General features: G+C 41.0%; 1 protein-coding gene across 1 annotated transcript in view; it reads left to right on the plus strand.

The window, feature by feature from the left end:
* Positions 1–9,197: 9,197 nt before the first annotated feature.
* LOC127466297 (uncharacterized) overlaps positions 9,198–21,802 on the plus strand; it is a 60,874-nt gene continuing 48,269 nt past the window's right edge. Inside the window, exons 1-11 of the mRNA XM_051776967.1 lie at positions 9,198–9,509; positions 10,406–10,543; positions 11,322–11,511; positions 12,509–12,636; positions 15,021–15,124; positions 15,508–15,673; positions 16,434–16,616; positions 17,310–17,462; positions 18,679–18,823; positions 20,768–20,926; positions 21,675–21,793. Of these exons, the coding sequence (XP_051632927.1) occupies positions 9,198–9,509; positions 10,406–10,543; positions 11,322–11,511; positions 12,509–12,636; positions 15,021–15,124; positions 15,508–15,673; positions 16,434–16,616; positions 17,310–17,462; positions 18,679–18,823; positions 20,768–20,926; positions 21,675–21,793 (1,797 nt within the window). The remainder of the gene's footprint in view (positions 9,510–10,405; positions 10,544–11,321; positions 11,512–12,508; positions 12,637–15,020; positions 15,125–15,507; positions 15,674–16,433; positions 16,617–17,309; positions 17,463–18,678; positions 18,824–20,767; positions 20,927–21,674; positions 21,794–21,802) is intronic.

Here is a 21,802-nt window from a genome sequence, read left to right on the forward strand (position 1 = left end):
CTAAGAAGTGAAAGTCCTGTGACGAAGGTGTGATGTGTTCAGAGTTCAGGTGAATTGTATTTTATACAATTTAGGATGACTTTTAATCTATTTTTGTGAGAGGAATACCCTCCTGTATGATATGCTGGGTGTGAATCCAGTATAGAAATAAATTTGCCAATGAGCATCTTATTACTTTTTCAAAGCAGGACATCAAAAGGTGCATGTGAAACCTACTGATTTCAAAGGAAGTACTTCTTGTTATCACTTGTAATTGATTTTAACAGTCTGAAAATCTAATGTCTGTTTGAACAGGTGGCTGTGTGTGGTCTGGAATTGCTAAAAGTAGTTGTGCCCGTGTCGAGAATGAACTCAGAATGAGTAGGCGGGTTTTTAAAGTCCTTTTGTGGTTGTCTGCTTGATCGTTGTAACAAAAAAATCCCCAAAAAAGCAGCTTCAGCGACCTCCAGAGGACTGTTGCATTAACGGGTGTGTGACAGGCACTACTCTGGGATCTAAAGCCGTGGTGCATTTGGGTGTGGCTGCAGGGCGGTCACAAAAACGTTAGGGGGGAAAAAAAGACAACCCCCAAACAATTTCTACCTCTTGCTCCACACAGCCTCTGAAGCGCCTTCTCCTGGCCGGTGGGCTGTCTTGACAACTAGTTGTACTGAAGTTACCTCAGGCTCATGCCTCGTAAAATGCTTTTTTTGTTCACAAAGTAGCGCTGAAGATTTTTCTCTCTCCGGGATAATAGAATCACAGTCATGAAGGTTGGAGAAGACCTCTGAGATCCTCGAGCCCAACCATTACCCTGACCGTGCCAGGTCCAACACTCAACCGTGTCCCCAAGCACCACATCCACATGTTTTTTTTGAATGCTTCCAGGGACGACGATTCCACGCTTCCCTGTACAGCCTGTTCCAATGCTTGACCACCCTGTCAGGGAGTTGTAGAGAGAGAGGTTGCCCCTGAAGCCTCTTTTCTAGACACCTGGGCTGAACCCCCCAGCTGCTCCTCATCAAGAGCAATGAGGAGCTCCTTTGCTTTGCTCTGGACACGCTGCAGCAGCTCCATGTCCTTGGAGCGAGGGGCACAGACCTGGACACAGGGCTGGAGGTGCGGACACATCACCCCGTTTCCCCGCAGCCCTCGTCGGCCCTTTTCGCCGGCGCTTGGGGCCGGTGCTCCGGGGGGCGGCCACAGCCCCGGGGCTTTCGGGTGACCCTTCCATGGCTCGATTTCCTCCGGGAAAGCGGGCTGGGAAGTGCCGGTGCCTCCCGGCCCCTCGCGGTGTTGGAGATGCGGCGCTCCCGGAGCGCCGGGCAGGGCTCGGTGCCCTGAGGGGCTCCGGGGGTCGCTCCAGGCCCGTTTTGGGTCCGGAACCAGCCAAAGCTCCCGGACACCCTATTCCGTAGGCACAGGGAGGTGAGTGCGCTGGAGTCGAGTTTGGAGCTGTCTCCGAGGGCGCTTCCCTCCTGCTTTGGGCTGTCGGGGTTAAACATCAGTGCTACAATAACACCGCGTTCAAAATATCTGTGGGGCCTTTAACAGAACAGACTTTCCCAGTTTGTTACGGATTTTCTTGACAATGCTGGTGCACCGTTTTCAGGTGTCCCCGGACAGGCTTACCCTGTTGTGTGCCAGATGGTGATTTTTATTAAATTTGTTTTCTGAACTTGAGTACAGTATCCATTAAAATGGAGGAATACTTTTCTGAGACTTACAGCCAGCGTGGGTCTCCTGTGTGTCATTAAAGTGTGCCTGTAGCACATGTGCCAGTATTTTCTTCAGTACTTTAAGGTTACCTAGGACAGCAACATGGGGGAAATTTCTCTTCAGGAGGTTCTTTGTCAGCCTCTTTTGGGGGAGTTGTTCTGATCGTTTTTTTTAGAAAAATCTCATTTGGGGGGAGGTAGAAAAAATGCTTAAAAAATGTTAAATTTGAGTCTTGGGCTGCATCCTGCACTTACCAACCATCACATGAGGGAAGCCAGTCCAGTGCACAGGACACTGATGCCATCCATGTTTTATCTTAGAGGTTTGGCTCCAGAGTGCATTTAAGAGTCAACTGCAATTCAGGCATTTAATTCCTAGTTTAGAAGTTTCAATACAAAGGGCCCCAAATCTCTGCTATACCGAAAGCAGCTGAAATATTTTTAGCAAAAAAGCCCTGGAATTTCATTTGCAAATTTCTTTATTTTTGGGTCTATGAAACTCAAGATTCAAGCAAGCTCAGATTTATAAATTCTGGAGTGTGCTCATATACCTACAGTAAAATATTTTTCTCTTTTTTTTGTTTTAATTAATGTAGTTTCTTCCCTAAGAAATGGGAAGCTGCAAATCTAAAACTTGAAATTGAAATACAAATTTGATTATTTTAGAAAGGTGTGATTTGCATCTCTGACTGAAAAATCAGAGCAAGACAATTTGAACAAAATAGAAAATTAGATGCAGTTACCAGGTGACATTGCACTCTATTTTCTTTCTCCAAGCCAAAGCCCAGATCCTCAAGCTGCTCTGTTCCAGCAGTCCTTTCCATATATAACATACCTCGGGGTCCCAGCCTGAATCTGAGTTTGAACATGAGGCAGATCTCTGAGTCTCTCAATAAGCTGACGTGGAACCCATTCTGTAATTCAATGAAAAGCTAGAATGAATACCAGACTGAGTAACTCAGCAGATTAAAAATGGCAAACTCAACAAGTCACAAGATTTCCACATCCAAGTCTCTGAAGCAGTTTTCAAAATTAGAATAGTCTGAAAAATCACCATGAAGGAAGAAGAAAGATTTCTCAGTTACTGTTTTGGGTCGATTGTGGGAAATTTGAGCCACTGCATGAAACCTGTAAGATTTTTTTTTTTAATTCAGTTTCAGACCTGAGCTGACTCTGAGTTTGGCATTTGGTAGATCAGGGATTTTGACAGAAGAGCCCAGCTTTCATCATAGAATATTTTATTAACTCTTTAGACTGGGATTGCTCTCTCAGACCATCTTTAGTTATTGATGTTTGCAAAGCACGTGTGAGAAGTTGCTTTCCCTTTAATATTTGTAAGCATTTTGTGAGCAAATGTTACCTTTGGGAGCAAGTAAATTCGGGAGAGAGGCTGTAACAGTGCAGGCTTAGCAGAGGGGAGTAGTATGGGATTATCATATGTTATCTATGATTTCTACTTGTGAATCTGGCTTGAAGTAAACAGTAGCTCAGGGTAAACTGGAGAGCAGAGCATTTGCTCAGCTGTGATGCCATATACTTGATCTCTTTCCCTTGCAGTTTTGTGGAATTTCTAATATGTTAACATCTCTCTCTCTTTTTTTGCAAAAGGGTTGGAATGCTGTTGGAGATGGGACCATTGTTTGTGTGTGTCTGTCTCTCCCCCTCGCTATACATGCGCCCCTTCCCCTCTGCCAGAGCCCCTCCTCTGGCTGCAAGAGGGGAGTTGAAATAGTGAGATCCTGCTTTGTGAAGGAAATTTTCTTTCACTGCCTTGCTCAGAGGTGCCTTTGAGAGGAGAACTGATGTGTTTTTGTTAACTTCTGGCCAGAGGAGGTGCTTTCGATGGCCATGGGGTTGCACGCCATCATTTTACTCTGTGCTGTTGTGGCAGGAGCTTCAGGGAGTAAGTAGAAGCAGCTTTTTCCTCTGCTCTCAATGCAGAATACTTCTGTTAAGGAATGATCTCGCTAGCAAAACTCTTGAGATGTTGTAAATTATGTTACAGCTTGTAGGTTTGTGGTAATTCTTGTAGCAGCTTTGTCTTGATTTTCAGCGTGGTGTAGCAGTTTGCTTTACTGAGCTCTCTGGGTGGTACTGGGCAAGTGGGAGAGCTTTACCTGGAAAGGGGGCAGTTAAATAGTGCATCTTCCTTCAGGATTTTAGGGAAAGTAGCAGAAACACTGGGGTTGTGCCAGTCATTTTATTATCCTCGCCTGAAAATCGTATGTTAGTATCGTGTTCTAAAATTGTGCTCACTTTGGTATTCGGCAGATGAAGGGTTCTGAGAAGTGTGAATAGATCACGAACTGTCAGTAGTTTGTTACTCTTATCAGTTGAAGGGAGATAAGTGTGGGCTATTTCCAGAACCAAAATAAATGAAGGAAGAAAATTTAAAATTCAAAAAGAACAAAGCAAAGAGCAGAAACCCTAAATTTAGGCACCCTAACAAAGTTAATCAGGTGCCTGATTGTCCAGGCTGCTCAGCCTCCCACACTCTGCCAGTGATGAGCACGTTTAACAATTCTGAGCTCAGCATTCAGGTGCCTCCTGATGCTGCATTGAACGGTTGAATTTTCCAAGTTTGTCTTACCATATTTGTTTTAAGGTTCTTTAATAAGTTGTACAGGTTTCTTTGTTGAAAGTCGTTAACTTAACACTGCCTTTTCCCACTGTTTAAAAGAAAGGGGGGGCTGAATTGCCCTTTTCTCACCTCATCCACTCTCTAGGATGATCTAGGGATGATTTTTTTCCCTCCAAGGAAACTGAGAAATGTGATATGTTTGGAATATTGAAATTAATGCACATGTTTTATGTACAGATAGGTATATTTATAAAAATTTATAGTCTAGCAATAATTCTCATGTATTACCTGACCTGATCTCTCTGTGCCCAAAAGTTTTATCACTTTGCAGGTATCTCTAGCACTGGATCAGGTTTGCTTGAAAATAATGTTATTCATACTTTTGGAGGGTAAAACCTGAAGTTCTATACAGAGAATTAATTCTGCAAAAAGAAAAGGAGCATTGGATGGGAAGAAATATAAGTGTGGGATAAGATCTTTTCAAGAAAAATGTAATTCTACTCTCTAGAAACTTAAATTTTAATTTGGGAATAAAAATGTATGTAAGATCGAGGGGGAGGGTAAAGAAACAAACCTTTTCTTGTTTTTGTCCTAAATCCAGTGAGTTCCCTTCTTTCCTCCTGCCAATAGTTTTGACATTTAACAAAAAGGATTAAGAGAAGAGAAAATTAGTTTGAAATAAATAATATTAATGTGGATTTTTAAGTGTTGTAATTTGACAAGGGCGTTTCCTTTGGGCACATGTAAAACACCCAAAAGCCAGAACCAGAATAAAGAGGTTCTTTTACCTTCTGTCTCCACTGGGAGACAAAGCTGAGCAGCACAGGGGTGTTAGTTACTGCTTCACAGGGAGGCTCATTAGCTTTTCATGGCATAGGGGTTGGGGTGATTGTACTTATTATTGAATTGCTTGGGACATTTTCTTTCACTGTGGCACATACAAGTGCAGCAGGACTATGTATCTGATTTTGGCTGTTCCTGTTAGCCCAGCCCTTTTGAGTTCCCAGTCATGCCTGCAGGGGCAATCACAGTGATGCAGAGGAAATGGATACCCTAAAAATTTCTTTTCACAGAGGAGTTTTTGAGGGTGAATGAGAATTTTTCTTCCAGTTCATTGTGGATGTTTTGCTGTCTAGCAGTGCTTTCAATAACTGCTGCATGTAATTCTGCCAGGCTCATTTTAGGTCGTTCAGCATCAGAGCATTGGAATGAAAGTCCTGCTAGCTCATTGTGCAGAGATGTGTGCACAGAAAGAGGAGGAGTGGAAGCTCTGAACCAGCAGCCCCAGCTGTTTCCCCTGTTAGTGCCAACGTGAATCTACAGCAATTCCATCTCTGTGGTGTGTTCTACATCCCCTTGAACTCGCTGCCCTCCCAGTCAAAGTCTGAGTGAAAGTCATGCAGGAGAACAGGCTCCCCAGTGTTAAAGGACATCTGAACCAACTGCCACGCTCAAGTTGTGATGTTTGTGTTCCTTAGTGTGCTGCTGCAGCAAAAGTTTTTCTTAGGCAGTAAAGTTTGCTCTTGTTCTCAGTGATGCTTAGGATTTCTTGAATGACCATGTGCAGTAAAAGTCATAGCTATGTAGAAATTTTCCTGAACTGCAATAAAGTTAAAAGACCATGGATATGAAGAAATGTGGTGGATAATACGTAATTCTTTCTTGGATTAAGAAACTCTTTCTTAAATTCACTTGGTAGCCACTGTATTGTTGCATTTCCATGCTTACCTCAATAAATACACTAAGGCAGGTCATTCCTTTATGTATGTGCTTGTGAGTAAGATGTGTGGAATGGGGTGAGAGCAAAGTCTTGTCCCTGTGTACTCGGTAGAAAAACTGTCATGGATTTATTTATTTGTTTTTAGGACCATGCTTTGATTTCAGTTATTTCATTGAAATTTAAAAGCAGTGGGTCTGTACTGAGCTGCACACACATTTTCAGTGCTTTTCTGTTCTCTTACCTGTCATTGCAGAATCCTCAGAGAGTTTAAGTTATGGAGCATCTTGCTTTGCAGAGTGTGTAGGTGAGTAAAACAAAACTGTACTCAGGCCTTCTATGTGGTAAGGGAGGAGGGATTTTTCCTTCCCTTCTGTAGGGATGTTGTGTTCTGAGAGGAATGATACCTGTGTCTGAGGAATCAGCATTCATGGAAGTAGAGGAGAAGTTCCACTAAGCTTTACCAGGCCCATACTTGCCTAAAGTTCTCATTCTGTGCACTCAGAAAGCTCCCAGACTTTAAAGCTCATCAAGGACTAAACGAGTGCAGGACTAAACCCAGCCATGGGCATTAAGAGCACTGTGAATGCATCAGCAGATCTACTTCATCTGGCTCTTGCTGCTCTCTGAAAGGCGTCAGAAGAAAATCATGCTGTGAATGCACTGAATCCCTTTTCTACCCTTGGAAATTGTCTTCCTGCCTCGAAGGAGTTGGTGAGGTTCTGTGCATAGGAGAGAGGGGAAGGATTTTCACCTTCTGTGCAGGAGCTATAGCCAGCTTTGAAAAACCCAGGTGCTTTCTGGGTTTTTAAAAAGATTAAAAGGCAGAAAAAAATAGGGGAAGGGGAAAGCCTCATAAACTGAAAAAAACACCCCATTTTTTTGTTTGTTTCCCAGGACACAGTGCATGGTACTTCCCCAAAAGAGCTAGATACAGCTACAGGTATTCAGCAGTCACCAGCACATTCCTGCAGGGAAGTATTCACAAAAGAAGTGGCATCTCTCTGGAGAGCACAGTGATCATCGAGGTATTGGGGAATTGCCAGATGGTTTTGAAAGTAAGTATTGTCATAACAATCTGAGAGATTGGGAGGAGCTGACATGTAACCTTACCTTTCTTTGGGATTATTGCTACATTTGAGACCCTTGTTTTTCTTGTAAGTAAAAGATGAGATCCAGTTCCAGTTCAATTCTGGATTTCATAATTAGAATTGCAGCATTGCTTTGATGTGACACAACTTCCTTTTGACAATGAAATACATTGCCTATATCTTTGCTCCTAGGTGCAAGATGTGCAGATTAAGAAAAGTTTTGCATCCAGAGAGGAGCCTCTGAAGGAAATGGACAGTCTAAGGTAGAAAACTTAATCTGGTGTAGTTTGGGGGTTTTTTTGAAGCTATATGGCTTAGCAGCTACTTGACTGGACATCGTTCAGTGTGTTTCATACTATGTTTAGGTTTAGAGTTTCTTTTGAGGTTTTTTTTTTTTTTTTTTTTTTTTGAAAAAGCAAGGATCAAGATGTGCACACCACCAGCAAAATGAGAAGTATTTGGTCCAAACAGGTTTTTTTTAAACCTAATTTTCATCCCTTTGCATGTAAAAATAATTGGAGAGCAGACTATTAAAATTATTCTGGGCACAAATTACCAGGCCTCTAGCTGGTTAGCAGCCTGTATGGATCAGAGGTCTCTAGGCTGTAGTTGTTACTTGTACAGACTCTTGAGTTTTGAAGTACATTTCAGAAGTTATTGCTTTGGAAGAGTCTCACAATGCAAAACATTGGGGTTTTTTTTCCTTCCCAGATATTTAAACTGCATTTATTTATCTAATTTAATTTTCTTCCTTTTATGTTCTTGGTTTTAGTAGCTCATTCATAACATATGTCAGTGTGTTTCTCACTGACTTCTCAAGGTATAGTCTCCAGTGTAGATGCCTATACAAAAAGATCTCTTCAAACTGTGGAGGTCTGGCATTTTCCCAGCGAGCTGACGCTTCTTGTGTTGTCAAAAGAAAAGCAGTTCTGTTGTCTGATTAAGCTCAGCCTTGTAATCTTCCTCTTTGTCCTGCCACTTGGATTCTCAGCCTTTAAACAACACTGAAAACTGAGGTAATTGACTCAATTCAAAGGGTCAAAAAGAGCAAGCTTGGAGTAAATGCACTGCTTTTTATATTAATCAGGAAGAACTTTGTGTTCCCCAGTGTGGGCAGTGGTATCAGAGTTCAAATGAGAATACAGGCACATCTTCTGTGAAGTTCTCTGCAGGATTTTCATAGCTGTAAGAGCAGTTGTGCCTCATTCTTTGCAGAGAAGCCAAAAAATAGAGATAGCAAAGAAAGCATTCAGTGAAGCTTGGCTATTGAAAATAATTATTCACATGAGTAAACCTTATTAGCATTTGCCTCAGCCTATTGTGAACATACAGTAGTCTGGCTTGTCCTCTGAACACGCATGTAATTTCCACAGATAGTAGCAAAAGCAGCCACAGTTGCCTAGGAGTTCAGAACCCCTTATCCCATGGGCCCAGTCTCTTCCTCTGGAAAGACTTTATCCAGATGTTGGTGTGTTTAAAGTTTACCTCTTACTCTGTGACCCGGCTGATGAGATGAACGATTAGTTCCACAGTTAATGGGCAGGTGAACTGTCTGTCTCCCTGTATGGGAGCTGAACACTGGGCTACTGCAGAATTCTTCCTTTGGATGGCTTGTTTTTCCCCATTTAGAGGGGAAGTATATGATTAAAGTACATTATATAAGGAGTGAAAATCAATGTTAAAAAGTGATCTCTTGCAAATGTAGAAAATGCTGTGTACTCTGGGATAGCAAAAGCAGTTAGGGAGTGTACTGATAGCAGAGGTGGGGGAACAAATTTGGGATAAAGCCCAGGTATAAACACCTAGCAGAGCAGGAAGGTGTGGGTTCATTGGAAAGCAGTTGTTCTTGTGTATGACACCTGAAGAGACATAATATTACTTTACAGTTCAGACAGGCCTTCCAATGCCAAAGGTACCCTGAATTATAAAATGAAATTTCTTTCCTACATTGAACAAGAACATTAAGTGCATTACACTTGTAACATCTAATAAAAGCAGCTCCAGGTGAATTCTTTACAATTATGTCAAGGGTGCTGTGATTATCTTGAGAGGATTTATTTTTAGGGTTTTATGAGGGGTTTTTTAAGGACTCCTAGGGTCAGGGTGGATTTATGAAGAACAGAGGCGTGCTACAAAGAGTGGAGATACAGAATGAGACAGACCCATTGTGGAGGAACAGCTCTGTTGAGGAATCTGAGCCTGTCATAGACCGACTTGCACTATTCAAAGCAAGAAACAATAAACTATTTTATTGCAGGGGAATACTAGAACAGCATCCTCTTCATTTTTCTTTCCATGATGGGAAAGTTCTGAAGCTCTGCCCTGTGAGGAGTGAGCAGCCCTGGGCACTGAACATAAAACGAGGCATTCTCAGTGTCCTGCAGACAGCGCAAGCACCCGCTGCCGGTGCCGTTGTTGAGGAGGTGAGACCATCACTACAGTCATGCTCTGAGCTCACTGAGGCCCTTGGACATGCTAAGTCTATGCCTTTTGTAAATAAATAAGGGTTTTTTCCACTTGGTTCAGCAGACAGCGGCAGTCACCTAATTGTTTTTTGTAGTGGATGTTATAAATTCTCATTCTTGCTAAATCCACTGCTTCGTTACCAGGGTGGTAACACCAGGGCTTTACCTGTCCTCTGGGGAAAATATTATATTCATTATTCATGGTTACTCCTCCTTTCTTTTTTTTCATTAATTTCAGGAGGCTTTACGATCTGGCTTCTCGGAGTTCTTTGCAATTATTTTAATGCTTAAGCTCAAGTTCTGCTGGGTTAGACTGGAACAATAGGCCAGCCTACCCTGCTGTCACCTGTGTGTTTGCACGAGTGCAGCTGAGACACCTCAAGGGCTCTGGTTCTGTTGTGAAGAGCTGTCTCTAGACTAACCTTCAGCATGATGTGCACTACCTCATTCTCCTGCTATTGCTGCATGTCAGTGCTTAAAGGGATTTTCTGCTGTAAGGCTTGAGACATCCATATGTAATTAAATTTATACTGATTAGTAACCTTCTTCTGAATTAATGCTTCCCTGTACACCCACAAAACCTCAACTGAAAAAGCATACAACTGTAAATGATCTGATTCAGAATAACACAGAGAGGTTAAACAGATCAGCAGGCCCCGACTACTATAAAGTTTGACCAAAGTCTTTAAAATTATTTGCCTTTTCACAGCTTTTGTGGCAAAGCCAGTGTTCTGCCAGGGAGAATTTAGGTCTCTGTTGTTACTACAAAAAAGTAATTATTAAAATGAATTGTAATAACCCACAATACCTCCTTGTATTGCATGTGTGATTCAGCAGTGTATGTTTGTTACTAGGTGGACGTTCTGGGAATATGCCCAACCAAGTACCAGCGAAAGGGTCCCGTTCTTGTAAAGACAAGGGACTTAAACCTCTGCTCCCATCGATATTCTGGTTTTACTTCTGTGCAGTCTGTTGTTCTTCCTCATGTGTCGGTGAGTTTCAGGGGAATGACACTGATTATTCCATGGGACCTTTTAGCTTATTTGAAGAGTGTGTGTCTGCCCAAACTTGAGTCCTTAGCAAAGAAATTATGAATATAATTCTGCCTGAAATGCCTGTTATTTACAGAATTTGTTTTCATGCCAATTTGCACTGTAATTGATGGATGTTACAGTACAAAGGCAAGAGGTTCTTAGGGACCTGGATTAAACTCTCATTAAAACGTGTTATAGTGATAAACTGAAAGAGGAGCATGGAAAAGGGGAATAGAGAGATGTGAACAAGAAAAAAAACACATTATGAAAAGAAAGTTATTCTTTTGAGAAAACTTTGGAAAGATAGGAGCTTTTCTAAGAGCCAGACTTGCAGCTTTCCACTGTTGACAGCAAATACAGTCAATGTTTGTATCTTATGCCATTTTATTAGGTGGATATTACTTGTTTCTTGTATACTAGCTAGTTGTAGTTTACCAGCCTTTTGCTTTTTTCAGCTCTACTGACCAAAAAGAGCCGCTTAACACTGAGGCTTTGTGAACTGAAATGAATTGAGACCATTTGATGTTGAAAGTTAGCAGCAGTTGCTTTTCAGTGATGAAAAGCTAGACTGAAAATAAAGAGCATGCTAACCTCCCCAGGCTGGGCACTGTCAGAGGTCTAGACAGGGGACTGCAGCTATCCCAGAGCTGGAATCCTCTGTGAAGCTGGGAGAGGAAGGATTGGGAGGATTAAACAGGTCATCAATAACTTTACCTGAAGTATCTGTTCTTCCCAGTCTGAGCAGCAGGTCCTGTCTTCCAAACTGGAATGTGTTCAGAGCATTAAGGATGGAGTCCTGGCAGAGGCCAGATGCACCGAGTCCGACCGTGTGACGCTGTTCCCTCAGAAGGGTGGTGGGACAGACACACAGACACAGTCCTCGCTGCAGCTCCTTCGGGTGGAAGCAGACACACTGCACAAAAAAGGTTTCTACTAAAATAAAATAAATTTATTTCCTAGAAAAGTCTTGGGACTGTGTCTTGCCTGTGAGAACTCTTTGCCCATGGCATTTCCTCCAATGTATTAAATGATTTGGAAGTGGGTGTTTTTACAGGCTGGGCTGAGCTGTCCCTTCTTCAAGAGCTGGAGCCTGCCATAACAAAGCAGGGTGGCTCTCCAAAAATGACTTTCTGTAATGGCCAACTCCTTTTTGCCTACTTTACATACCTACTGCCTTGTACACAGAGCATCAGCCTTCCTGTGCCTGTGGACAATTCCTAATTACTATGCAAATGGGTCCTAATTAATTGTAAGTCCTAATGGAACTGACACACCATGTCTGAGTACTGTTTTGACTTTTTCTCCTTCTTTGCTCTGGGTGCTTCTCCTTAGGAGAATGATTTTACAACAAGCAACTTGCCTGAGGAAATATTTTAAAGTTGGGCTCTAAATGTTGAGAAACATTTTGTATTATTTTTGTCTGCTTCTAAATAGTTGGATTTTTTCTTTAAGAGGAAACCCCAAATTTCCAGGATACCTTTTGTTTATAGTTATGCCAACATAAGATGACAAGATTCTTCCCCAGGAAGAGATTAAGAGCCAAGCCATTTATTTTTCTTGGCACCCAAATCTCCTGTTGATTTTTTGGGAGGTTGAAGTGTGGGATGAGTGATTAGATGACAATGAATGTAATGTAGCAGGGCCATTCTAAGAGGCATATTGATGGAAAGTAGGACTTTTTTCATGTGTATCTTTGTCTTGTTTCTCTGACTCACACAGGTCACAGTTATCTTTAGATTTTATTCTCTTGTGTTCTTAAATTCAAGCTGGCTGCAGGCATTTATATTATATTTACTGGGACTAGAGGGACTCTCAGAGGTAAAAATGAAGACTCAGAGAGAAATTTCCCCCCAGCATAGAGGATTAACCACAGCAAATGGTCAGCAACCAGCAGATCTCTGATTTTTCCTTATGTCTTTCCAGTGGACTATGAGGATCTGTACGTGACCAGCATTCTCTATGAAAGGGAAGAAATGGAGAGGGAGGTCAAAGGAAGGGAAGTGACTGAACTGGTGTGGAAGCTTTGCTTAGCACACAGTGCAAGTTATGAGGTGAGCTTTTATACACAGCCTCTGTTTCCCTTGAGTCTCTTTGTGGTCTGGGAATTCTCTTACACAGATAAGAGGTGACCAGGAGAACAGCAATTTTGAAATACTGAAGCAGTTCATTGTTTTGGACGTTTTTTAAATGTAAAATTAGAGAAAGATAAAATGCTTTGAAGTGTTGTTTTCCTATATAAACAGTAAATCAAACCAAGGTGTCAAAACATCATATCTCTTGTAAATGCTCATAGGCACAAGGGATGTTAACTGAAAGCTTCAGGCCTAGCATAGAGGGCACTTCACCTTCCTTTATCTAGAGCAAGTCCCAGGTCAAGGAACAGAAGCTCTGCCTGTCTCTTTGCTGGGGTGGGACACAGATCCTGGGAGATGGAGTAAAGGCTCTATGGGACTGGAGAAGAGTTCACTGCTGGATTACAGCTCTGCAGTAATACACTGTGTGTATTCACCTCTCTCTTGTCTTTAGCTGTGATTAACAAGCACAAATAGGCATTTAATATGTGATGTGAGACTTAAGGGGAAGGCACAATGCCCCGGGCTCAGGGGAAAGCAGCAGGTGGCTTTCCTGGGTGGTGGAGTATGGGATAGGTTTCTGTTTCTGAGTTACAAGCAAGTCTGCTCTGTCCTTTAGCTGGATGCTGTGGAGATTGGGGCTATGGAGAGCTAACAGAGCCATATATATGTTGGTTCTTGCTAAGGTGGAATGGAAGCAGCCTCTTTTGGTACTGTAATGCTGAATTCTAGGTGTCTGCCAGTGTGACAGCAGTATATAATGGTGTTTAGGCGCAGACTAGAGGGCTACACGCTGACTGGAAAATGCTGAAAGAAGAAATTACTGCAGTGGATCTGAGAAACTTTCTCTAAATTCACCCATAATTCATTGTCTTTGAAAGAATGGTAGACGATTTTTCCCAGTAACAGTGGGATGTCACTTCTGCCTCCAAAGAGGCCTACTGGCTCCATGTGTGGGAAATTTGTTTAGTAAATCACTAGGATTAGCACAAGTGGCTGCTGTCTGTGCCACTGCCTAAAGGAGAGGTGAATTATTCATCATATGCCTGTCCCAGCACAGGGTTCGATTGGTCGCGAACCATTTCCACTGTTTCAGGGTGTTCCCTCTGTGTGACAAGACGTTTCAAAGAGAATCTTTATTATCCCTCATTTCAACCAATAAAACGTCCTTTGGGCCAGGAAAGAAGTTATGGGAATGGCCACAGGTTGCTTGGGAGACAGCTGCAGTTGTTCTGCGTGTACAGCTTGTTTGTCCCCTTATTGTTTGACTCTGAATGAGGTGAGATTATGCATTTCTTTCAGGACACAAAGCCAAGAATAAGTGGAAGGGAAAAATCCCCAACTCCAGGGAAAACAGTGAAGGGATGAGAAAATGGAGGTGGAGACTGTCATTTCCAAGAAGCAAAGTCGTTGTTTAATTTTTTAATGCTATTATGGAACAAGATTGAATTTCAATGTGGATGTAGATTAGCTAATGGACCATTAAGTGAACAAGCTACATACTGACAAAGAATGGAAAAAGGGATGGGGAGAAGGGACCCTCACTTGAGAGAGGCTTGAGGATCACACCACTTCTGCTGGAGGCTGAATTTCCATTTGACTGTCTGGGTTTTGATGCTTGGTCTGTAACTCCAGTGAATGCACTGTGTGTGCACTAAGCAGAGTGGGCAAGAGTATGTCAGATTTGCTCTGCCTCACTCCTATACCCCAGTCTGACCCAAAAAAAGGGCATGATAAGGTTTTTCCTTTCTTTTTTTTTTTCCTAGTAAGGTAATATAGTTACTAGCTACTTCTTGATTGGGTGTAAAGAATATCATGTTTATGCTTTCAGAAGAATTTTTAAAATTTTTTTTAAGTAGAACTATAACAATTCTGCAGATAGAAGGTAAAACAAGCTTCTAAGTGTTGTCCAAACCTCAGCTAAATGATCTTTCACGCAAACCTAAGACTAATATAAAGTTAGGTTGACCATTGTTTCATTCAGTGTTAAAGCTATGTCAGCAGTTCTGGCCATAAATCAGGATCTTGCTGTGCAAACTCAGAGAAGATTATGATCTTCTCTTCTGGGTTGTAACCACAGTGTTGCATTTGGGTTTATTATTCATTTGTATGCCAGTGGTGTGCATGGTGGTCACTGAGGGACTGACTGATATCCAAAGTAAAAGCCCTCTCCCTGTATGTTTGCAGTCTGGACAGAAAAGCAAGTGAGGGAAGGAATGTAGGAACAAAGGGAAGAACAGGGGGTTTGCTCTCAGGTTAAATTGTAAATCAATGGCAATGCTGGTGTAAGCTTGTTGTGCTCTGTTCTCTGAAGCTGGTTTCTGCACAGCAGGAATATTACACCTGGTTTTGTGCACTTGCAGACTGCAGGCCTTTTCATGACCCTCGTGTTTGAGCTCCGACATCTCTCTCTTGAGGCCTTAAGAGCACTATGGCAAAGATCTTCATTTAAGTGCAGAGACAACTGGTAAGGCTCCTTTAGTAATTGCATTCAAAAATTACATAGTCACAAAATGTTTCTCTCCTATCTAAAATAGTTCAGTGTTTTAAATCTATGCCCTGATGTTGGATTTATATTTGGAGCATTTTAAAGGAAGCATTTGTATAGCAGATCTTGTTTCTGTAACAGAGGGATGATATTCTCTCCTCACTGAATGACTGTTGTGTACAAAATAGACTTTCCTGTCCCATGCCTATTCCCACAGACAGACTTCCCGTCTCAGAAGCAAGGGGAACAGGAAACCTGAGTCATGGCTTAGAGGGAAATCAGTGCTGCTGGTTTTAAGCAAATTTGATTCTTGAGTATTTTGTTCATTTTTAGATTTGCTGTACTTTTTTCTTGTGTTACAGGCAACCATTAATAGATGCTCTCCCATCTTGTGCTACAGAGGCATGTGTTATCCTAATGAAAGAACTTGTGGCTTCTGGAGAAGTCGAGGAAGACAAAGTAGAACATTTCTTCTGGTCATTTGCATTCATTCCTAAGCCCACCTCGGGCATGATTGAATCTCTTGCTGTGAGTGGATGTTGCTTTTTCTTTTTTAATTTGTCATTGATCTCATAATCATGGTGGTCCATAATTTTTGTGTTTTACAGTAATAGTCTTTTTCATAGATATATACAAAACTCTGTCCAGGTAATTTTGGTGGTGAAAATACTGGCTATTTTTACCTGGTTTCCAAATGAGGAAGCAGCTTGATTTGCATCTGTAGCCCAGATATTTTAAAAAAATTTGGGATTCACAAGCACTGGTTGAAGTGGTGGGATTTTCAACAGTAACAGGCTTTCTTCACACAGAAATTAGGAATTAGCAGGTTTATGGGAGAGAAAAACTAATTTTCATCTAAAAATGGGTAAACTACCCAGGATTTACTGAGCTATCAGTGGTTTTCATTAAGTATAGAGGTGGAACTTAGAGAAATTGTGTGGTGGTGAGGGTTTTACTATTTGTAGGGTCCAGAAAAATAGTTTAGATTTGTTTTTACACTCCTTCCTAAGCACACAGGGCATGATTTCTTGTGAAAAGAACTGAGGTCTGTACCATGTAGACACTAATTTAGCCCATATGTACAAGAATTTTCTAGTATATCTCTTCAAGGTTGTCCTCTTTTTGTTGTTTGCTTTTGTACTTCCTTTACAGACTGTTTGAAAACACCATTGTTGAGATTGTGTTTTAGTATGTAAATATTTTGATACATTTCTTTTCTGTGGTATGTTACCATAGCCACTCTCATGACTTCTCTGAAGCTCCCTGTTCTTTTTGTGCTCCTTTACAGCCTTTGCTGGAGTCACCCAGAGCAAGCCAGAGCTGCTTCTTGGGAGTAACTGCTCTCCTACACAGGTTTTGCTCAGCTCACAGCTCCTGTGATGATGTACCTGCTGTGCAGGGTGTGCTGAGGATTCTTGGGAAATTTTTGGGAGGAAACTGCACTGTGCAAGATTCAGAACATCTCAGTGAGGTATTGGCCATACAGAGGCATAGGATATAGTGCTTTACTCTTCTATACCCTTTCTGATCTAGAACTTGTTTGATGAAAATGGCATTCATTGGATTTCCAGAAAGCCATGAATACAAGCTTTGTAAATTGATATTCTTTGCAAGGATGGGCTGATAAAGTTTTGTAATCCAACAAGTACAACCTATCAGCGTGGGTGTTCTTGTTGTGGAAATAATACCCAAACTTCATACTGTTGATCAGTATAAAGAACACTCATCTGTTGACAAATTATTATTTTAATTTGCTTATTGTGCCCAAAACCCCAAGACAAATCACTGAAAGGTAAAAATATCTGTGATCAAAAGGGACAAAATATCAAAGTACTCGAAGAACTTTTGCAGGACATCAAATGTGTGACTTCTGCTTTTCCATTGCAACACAGCCTTTTAATAATGTTTTTGTATTCCACCAGATCTAAGCCAAATTCTACTTACAAGTGCTAAATGGCATTAGAATAGAACAGTGCTCCATGTGTCTTGTCTTCCCAGTGAAGCCACAGTATAGCTGGTACAACAGGGGCTGCAGTAAACTCCCCAAATGAGCAGTAATCATTTTAAACACGGGTTTGCACAGAAAATGTTGTTGCAATAAAATTCAATGTAGAGCTGACAACACATGAGAAACCTTTTATTCCACCTTGCTCTGTATTTACAGATGCAGCTGGTGTTAAAAGCCGTCGGAAACGCGGGACTGGCAGCGGCTTCGCTGGCTCCTGTTCTGAGCTCCTGTGCTTCCCTGAGCAGTAATCCCATGGAAATCCGCCTAGCTGCTATCCAGGCCTTCAGGCGCATTCCCTGCTCTGTCAGGGTAAGTGATTTATTGCCAGCAGGTGACTTCCTGGCACTGCTCCAGAGTTTTGACTTTTTGGAATAGCTACGAAACACACCAAGAGATAAGGAACAAGTGCAGACGTGTTCCAGCAGAGCCCCTCTGCTGCTGTAGCTGAGGTAACACACCTCAGCTGTGACTGAGGCAGTGTTTGTGACTTCTTAAACAGTTACTTCAGTTGGGTAGGTTATGGCTGAGAACCCACAGTACTTGATTCTTCCCATAGTCTATTCCACTGTATCATTCCCTGAAATATAAAGTATTATGGTGAGAAGCTTGTTGTGATTTGCAATACGCTGTCAAAGTTAGAACATTTTGTTAAATGGTTTAATGGAGGAAAACACAAAATCTGTTTATCTCAAATAACTTGATGCTAAAAGGAATGGCAAAGCCAGGAGTGCTGGCCTGGGCAAAGCTGGCAGCCCTACTCCAGAAGAACAAGAGGTTTCACATGGACTTGCACTTGGAGAAGTATTTTTCTGTGGCCTTTTAAAATTTAATTGCAACATGGATTGGCATAATTCATTTGTTCTGTAGTTATGAAGCTTGGTGTTGATCCTTAGACCTGTTCAAAGTATGAAGTCTATATGTTGTCATACACCCCATCAAATGAACTGCTAAACTGACACCCTGTGGGTGAGCCGGGGGGTGTTAAATACTAATAAAAATGTTACTAGTATCAGTCACTAATGTCTTAATTTGTGGCAGTTCACCTAAAAATTCATATTTGTTGATACTGGAGAAATATTGAACAGAACAAATTTGCGGTCCTGCTTTTTGATTGAGACCAGAACTGATGATCTCAATAGCCTGTGAACAAAAATGTGTCCATCGCTGTCTATGCCTGAGCTGTGGCAAGTGAGAGAAATATGACAGCCAGGTCTACCCTTTGGTGAAATAAAAACACCTTCAAGAGTTGTGCTGGCAGGAGAGGCTCTGTGTTGCAGAGTCCTGTATAAATTACTCTGTGTAGGATTCAGAATTCAGGTCATAATGACAATTTATTCAGGAAATTTGTGAATAAGGTAGTATAGAGAATATGTACAAACATCTGTATACATATTGCACAAAGTGACTTTGTCAGATGCAAAGCAATAGCTATCTCAAAAATCCACCTGGACCTGGAAGTGCATACATGAGGTGTTCTAAGGGAGTAAGTTGTAATTGTCTTTATTTTTTCATCTTTTTCTCTTAGAATGATATTTTAGTTCAGTTGTATCAAGCAACCAGCGAAGATGTGGAAATAAGAATTGCTGCTTATTATATGGCAATGAAATGTCCACATGAAGAGTTATTTAAACAAGTACAAAAGACTTTGCTGAAAGAAACATCCAGCCAAGGTTAGCCAAGCAGCTACTAGAGTCTGACATGTTCTTAAATGATGCTTTTAAAACATTTGTTTTACAGGTGTAATGGTACCAATCTGTAGAAATTTTTATTTTCTCTTAGTGCTTTGTAGATCGTTTTTAAAAGATCGTTTGTATGATTGCGACAGTTTATATTGAAATTGTGATATTGTTAGTTTAGCAATAGTCAGTGAAGACTGACTTTTCATAGGATTAATTCCCCCTACTGGCAACACTTCATTAGCTGAAGGCTCTTGAGGAAGATAAGTGGAACATCTTTGTTGCTCAGCGCATTAGAAATACAAAGGGATAACTGCAAATTGCATTTTATCGAGAAAGGAGAAATAATACTGCAATATTCTAAAATGGCTTCACCATGTTTAACAAAGAATACCTCTAGACTAATCCTTTGCATTTAAATCTGTCAAGAAGAAGCAAACACGAGAAGGGTCTCTGTGAGGTTGTTTGCAGGCTGATGAAAGCAGGCTCTGTCTGCACTCAGGTGTGGCTGGGTCCTGGCCGGCTCCACATTTGAAGCTGTGTATCCATTTTACCAGGATGTGATATCCTGCAGCAGTTAGGAGTTCAGGCTCAGCGTTATGTTCACCTGATGATGTGGTTTGTGGTTTGGAGGGCACTTCTTCCCCTCTGTTCAGAGTTCAAGCAGAGAGAAATTGCATCCACCTGCAAAACCCTGTCGAGGTGCGCCCTCAGTGACTCTCCTCCCTGTGGCTCCACGCAGAAAATTTAATCTGTCTGATTTATGAAGGAGCTCTAACAGTCCATCCAAAATGCTGTGTGTTTTAAACAATTTAATGCAGTACTTATGATTTTTTGCTGTTTTCCTTCCTTTGTCTTTTGTTGATGTGACACCTAAATAATTTATACACTAAACTTTTGAATAACAGGTACTTTTGGGGGCATAGAGCACATATTAGTTTTTAGTTGCCACCTTCAGAAAAAGAAATTTGAAAAAATGAAGTTGTGTTGTGCAAAATGCAGTTATATCAGTATTCAGTGTCTGGAGCATATCTTTTATCTTCAGGAGACAAAAAAGCCTCTGTTTAAGAGCCAGACTCCAGAACACATGGGATATATTTGCCTCCCACAACACAGCACATATGTGACCAAACCATGAATCCACACATTGTCACACAGAAATACTAATTCTCAATCACAATTGTTTAACTGTATGTGACTTTTTTTTTTAATTGAAAGACTTTTGGACCTGTTGTACATTGCACAGTACAGAAAGACTCTTCATCTTGGAATGGTTTCTTTGTTGTATGACAGTTTTCTCTTATAAATCCAGCAATGTTGTTGCCAATGTTCATGCATTAATCGATTAATAGACCTCCTGGTATTTGAAGTTGCTTAATGCTTGCCTTTAAAAGGCCATTTTTATTCCTGCTTGTAGTTTTTAATGGTTACTTTAAGATTTGCATGTGCTTGCTGTCTATCCCACACTTAAATTTTATTTTTAATGTTTCAGTACACTGGGTCAGTGATTTTTCAAGAACAAAATGAAGGATGTTGCCAAAGTTAAAAACCATCTCCAATTCTGTTACATTCCCTTAAATTTAGTGTACCAGATCCTCTGCAAACAGTAAATAAATAGGTTATTCTTATACCCTTGCCTACCCTTATACCTAGGGTAGCTGAGAGGCATAAATGAAATTAGGGAGTGAATGGTCCCTCACATACCATACTGGAAAGAGTATGACAGTATTTCAGTAAGTTTACTGTGATAAAGATGGGTGCATCAGACTGATTTTAATGGTGCTGAAAAGGAGTGAATTCAGTTGTGGTCAGAGGGGTGGCTTAGAATTAATGCTGGTGTAAATAAATGAAAATATTGTCTGTATCTGTTTCTAAAACTGCTTTAATTTTTCTCTAATCTCCAAATGCTTTTCTTTGTTTTTTTAAACAAAATTTAAGTGGGCTCCTTTGTTTGGAGTCACCTCTCTCAGATCCTGGAGACAGATGATCCACTGAAGGAGCACCTTCGAAATTCTATTCCTGATGAAATCCTTAGCAGAGATTTTGAAAGGGAGACATGGAAATACTCCTCATATTCTGATGTCACGTTTCACTCAGGTATGTGGAGTTTTAGAACTTAGTGCTTTGTAACTTATGGATTATTAAAATCCCACATGGCTTTTCTGGTCCTTTACATGTTGCTCCATGTTTAATTTTTATGACTTACATTTGCATATCTGGGTGCTATTAAGCTGATTCTGCTCTGACCTTAATTGGAGTATATGAAATGTAATTCCAGCAAACCAGACACCTTGAATCTTTGCCTTTTGTGAGAGAGGAGACTAAGAACCAATAAATTTTAAAGATTATTTTTGTGAACACCAAATTTGATTCCTTCCTTAGTGAGCTTCCTTTGCAGCAACAGGGGATTGGGATGTATTTTTTTCTTCCTGATTCATGTGCTTGTTTCCCTTTGTATAAGAAAATATTCGAACTATTTCCTTCCTATTTTACTATCTGTTCATCATTTGTTTTCAGTGAAAACACTAGATGATACTCTTTAAAGTAACATTTCTATTTTCTGTCCATTTCTTCCAGTGCATTTGTGTATGTTATGTATTGTAAATGCTCTTCTTTTGATGTTAGTGAGTAATATCCAGTAAATATGGAATTCCAGTAAATGGAAATTACTTACAGTAATGTCTTTGTTGTACTAAAAAGTTAAATAGTTCCCTCTACTGACAATGTTTTATTCAGCATCATCTTAATGAGCAGAGTTACAGTTTCCCAAAGAACTATGAGTTTTGCACAGTATATGAGAACAGCTGATCTCCAACTGACAGACATCTGGTGTTCTCCATTGCAGCTGGTGCAGGTGCAAATGTGGAAGCATCAGTGGTGTTTTCTCCTGCATCTTTTCTACCACGCTCAGTCATGACAAATCTGACCGTTCACCTTATGGGACAGGCTGTAAATCTACTGGAGGCAAGTTTA

Source organism: Manacus candei, unplaced genomic scaffold, assembly GCF_025592945.1.
Source record: "Manacus candei isolate 608988 ecotype Guabito, Panama unplaced genomic scaffold, ASM2559294v1 h1tg000002l, whole genome shotgun sequence".
Classification (NCBI taxonomy): domain Eukaryota; kingdom Metazoa; phylum Chordata; class Aves; order Passeriformes; family Pipridae; genus Manacus; species Manacus candei.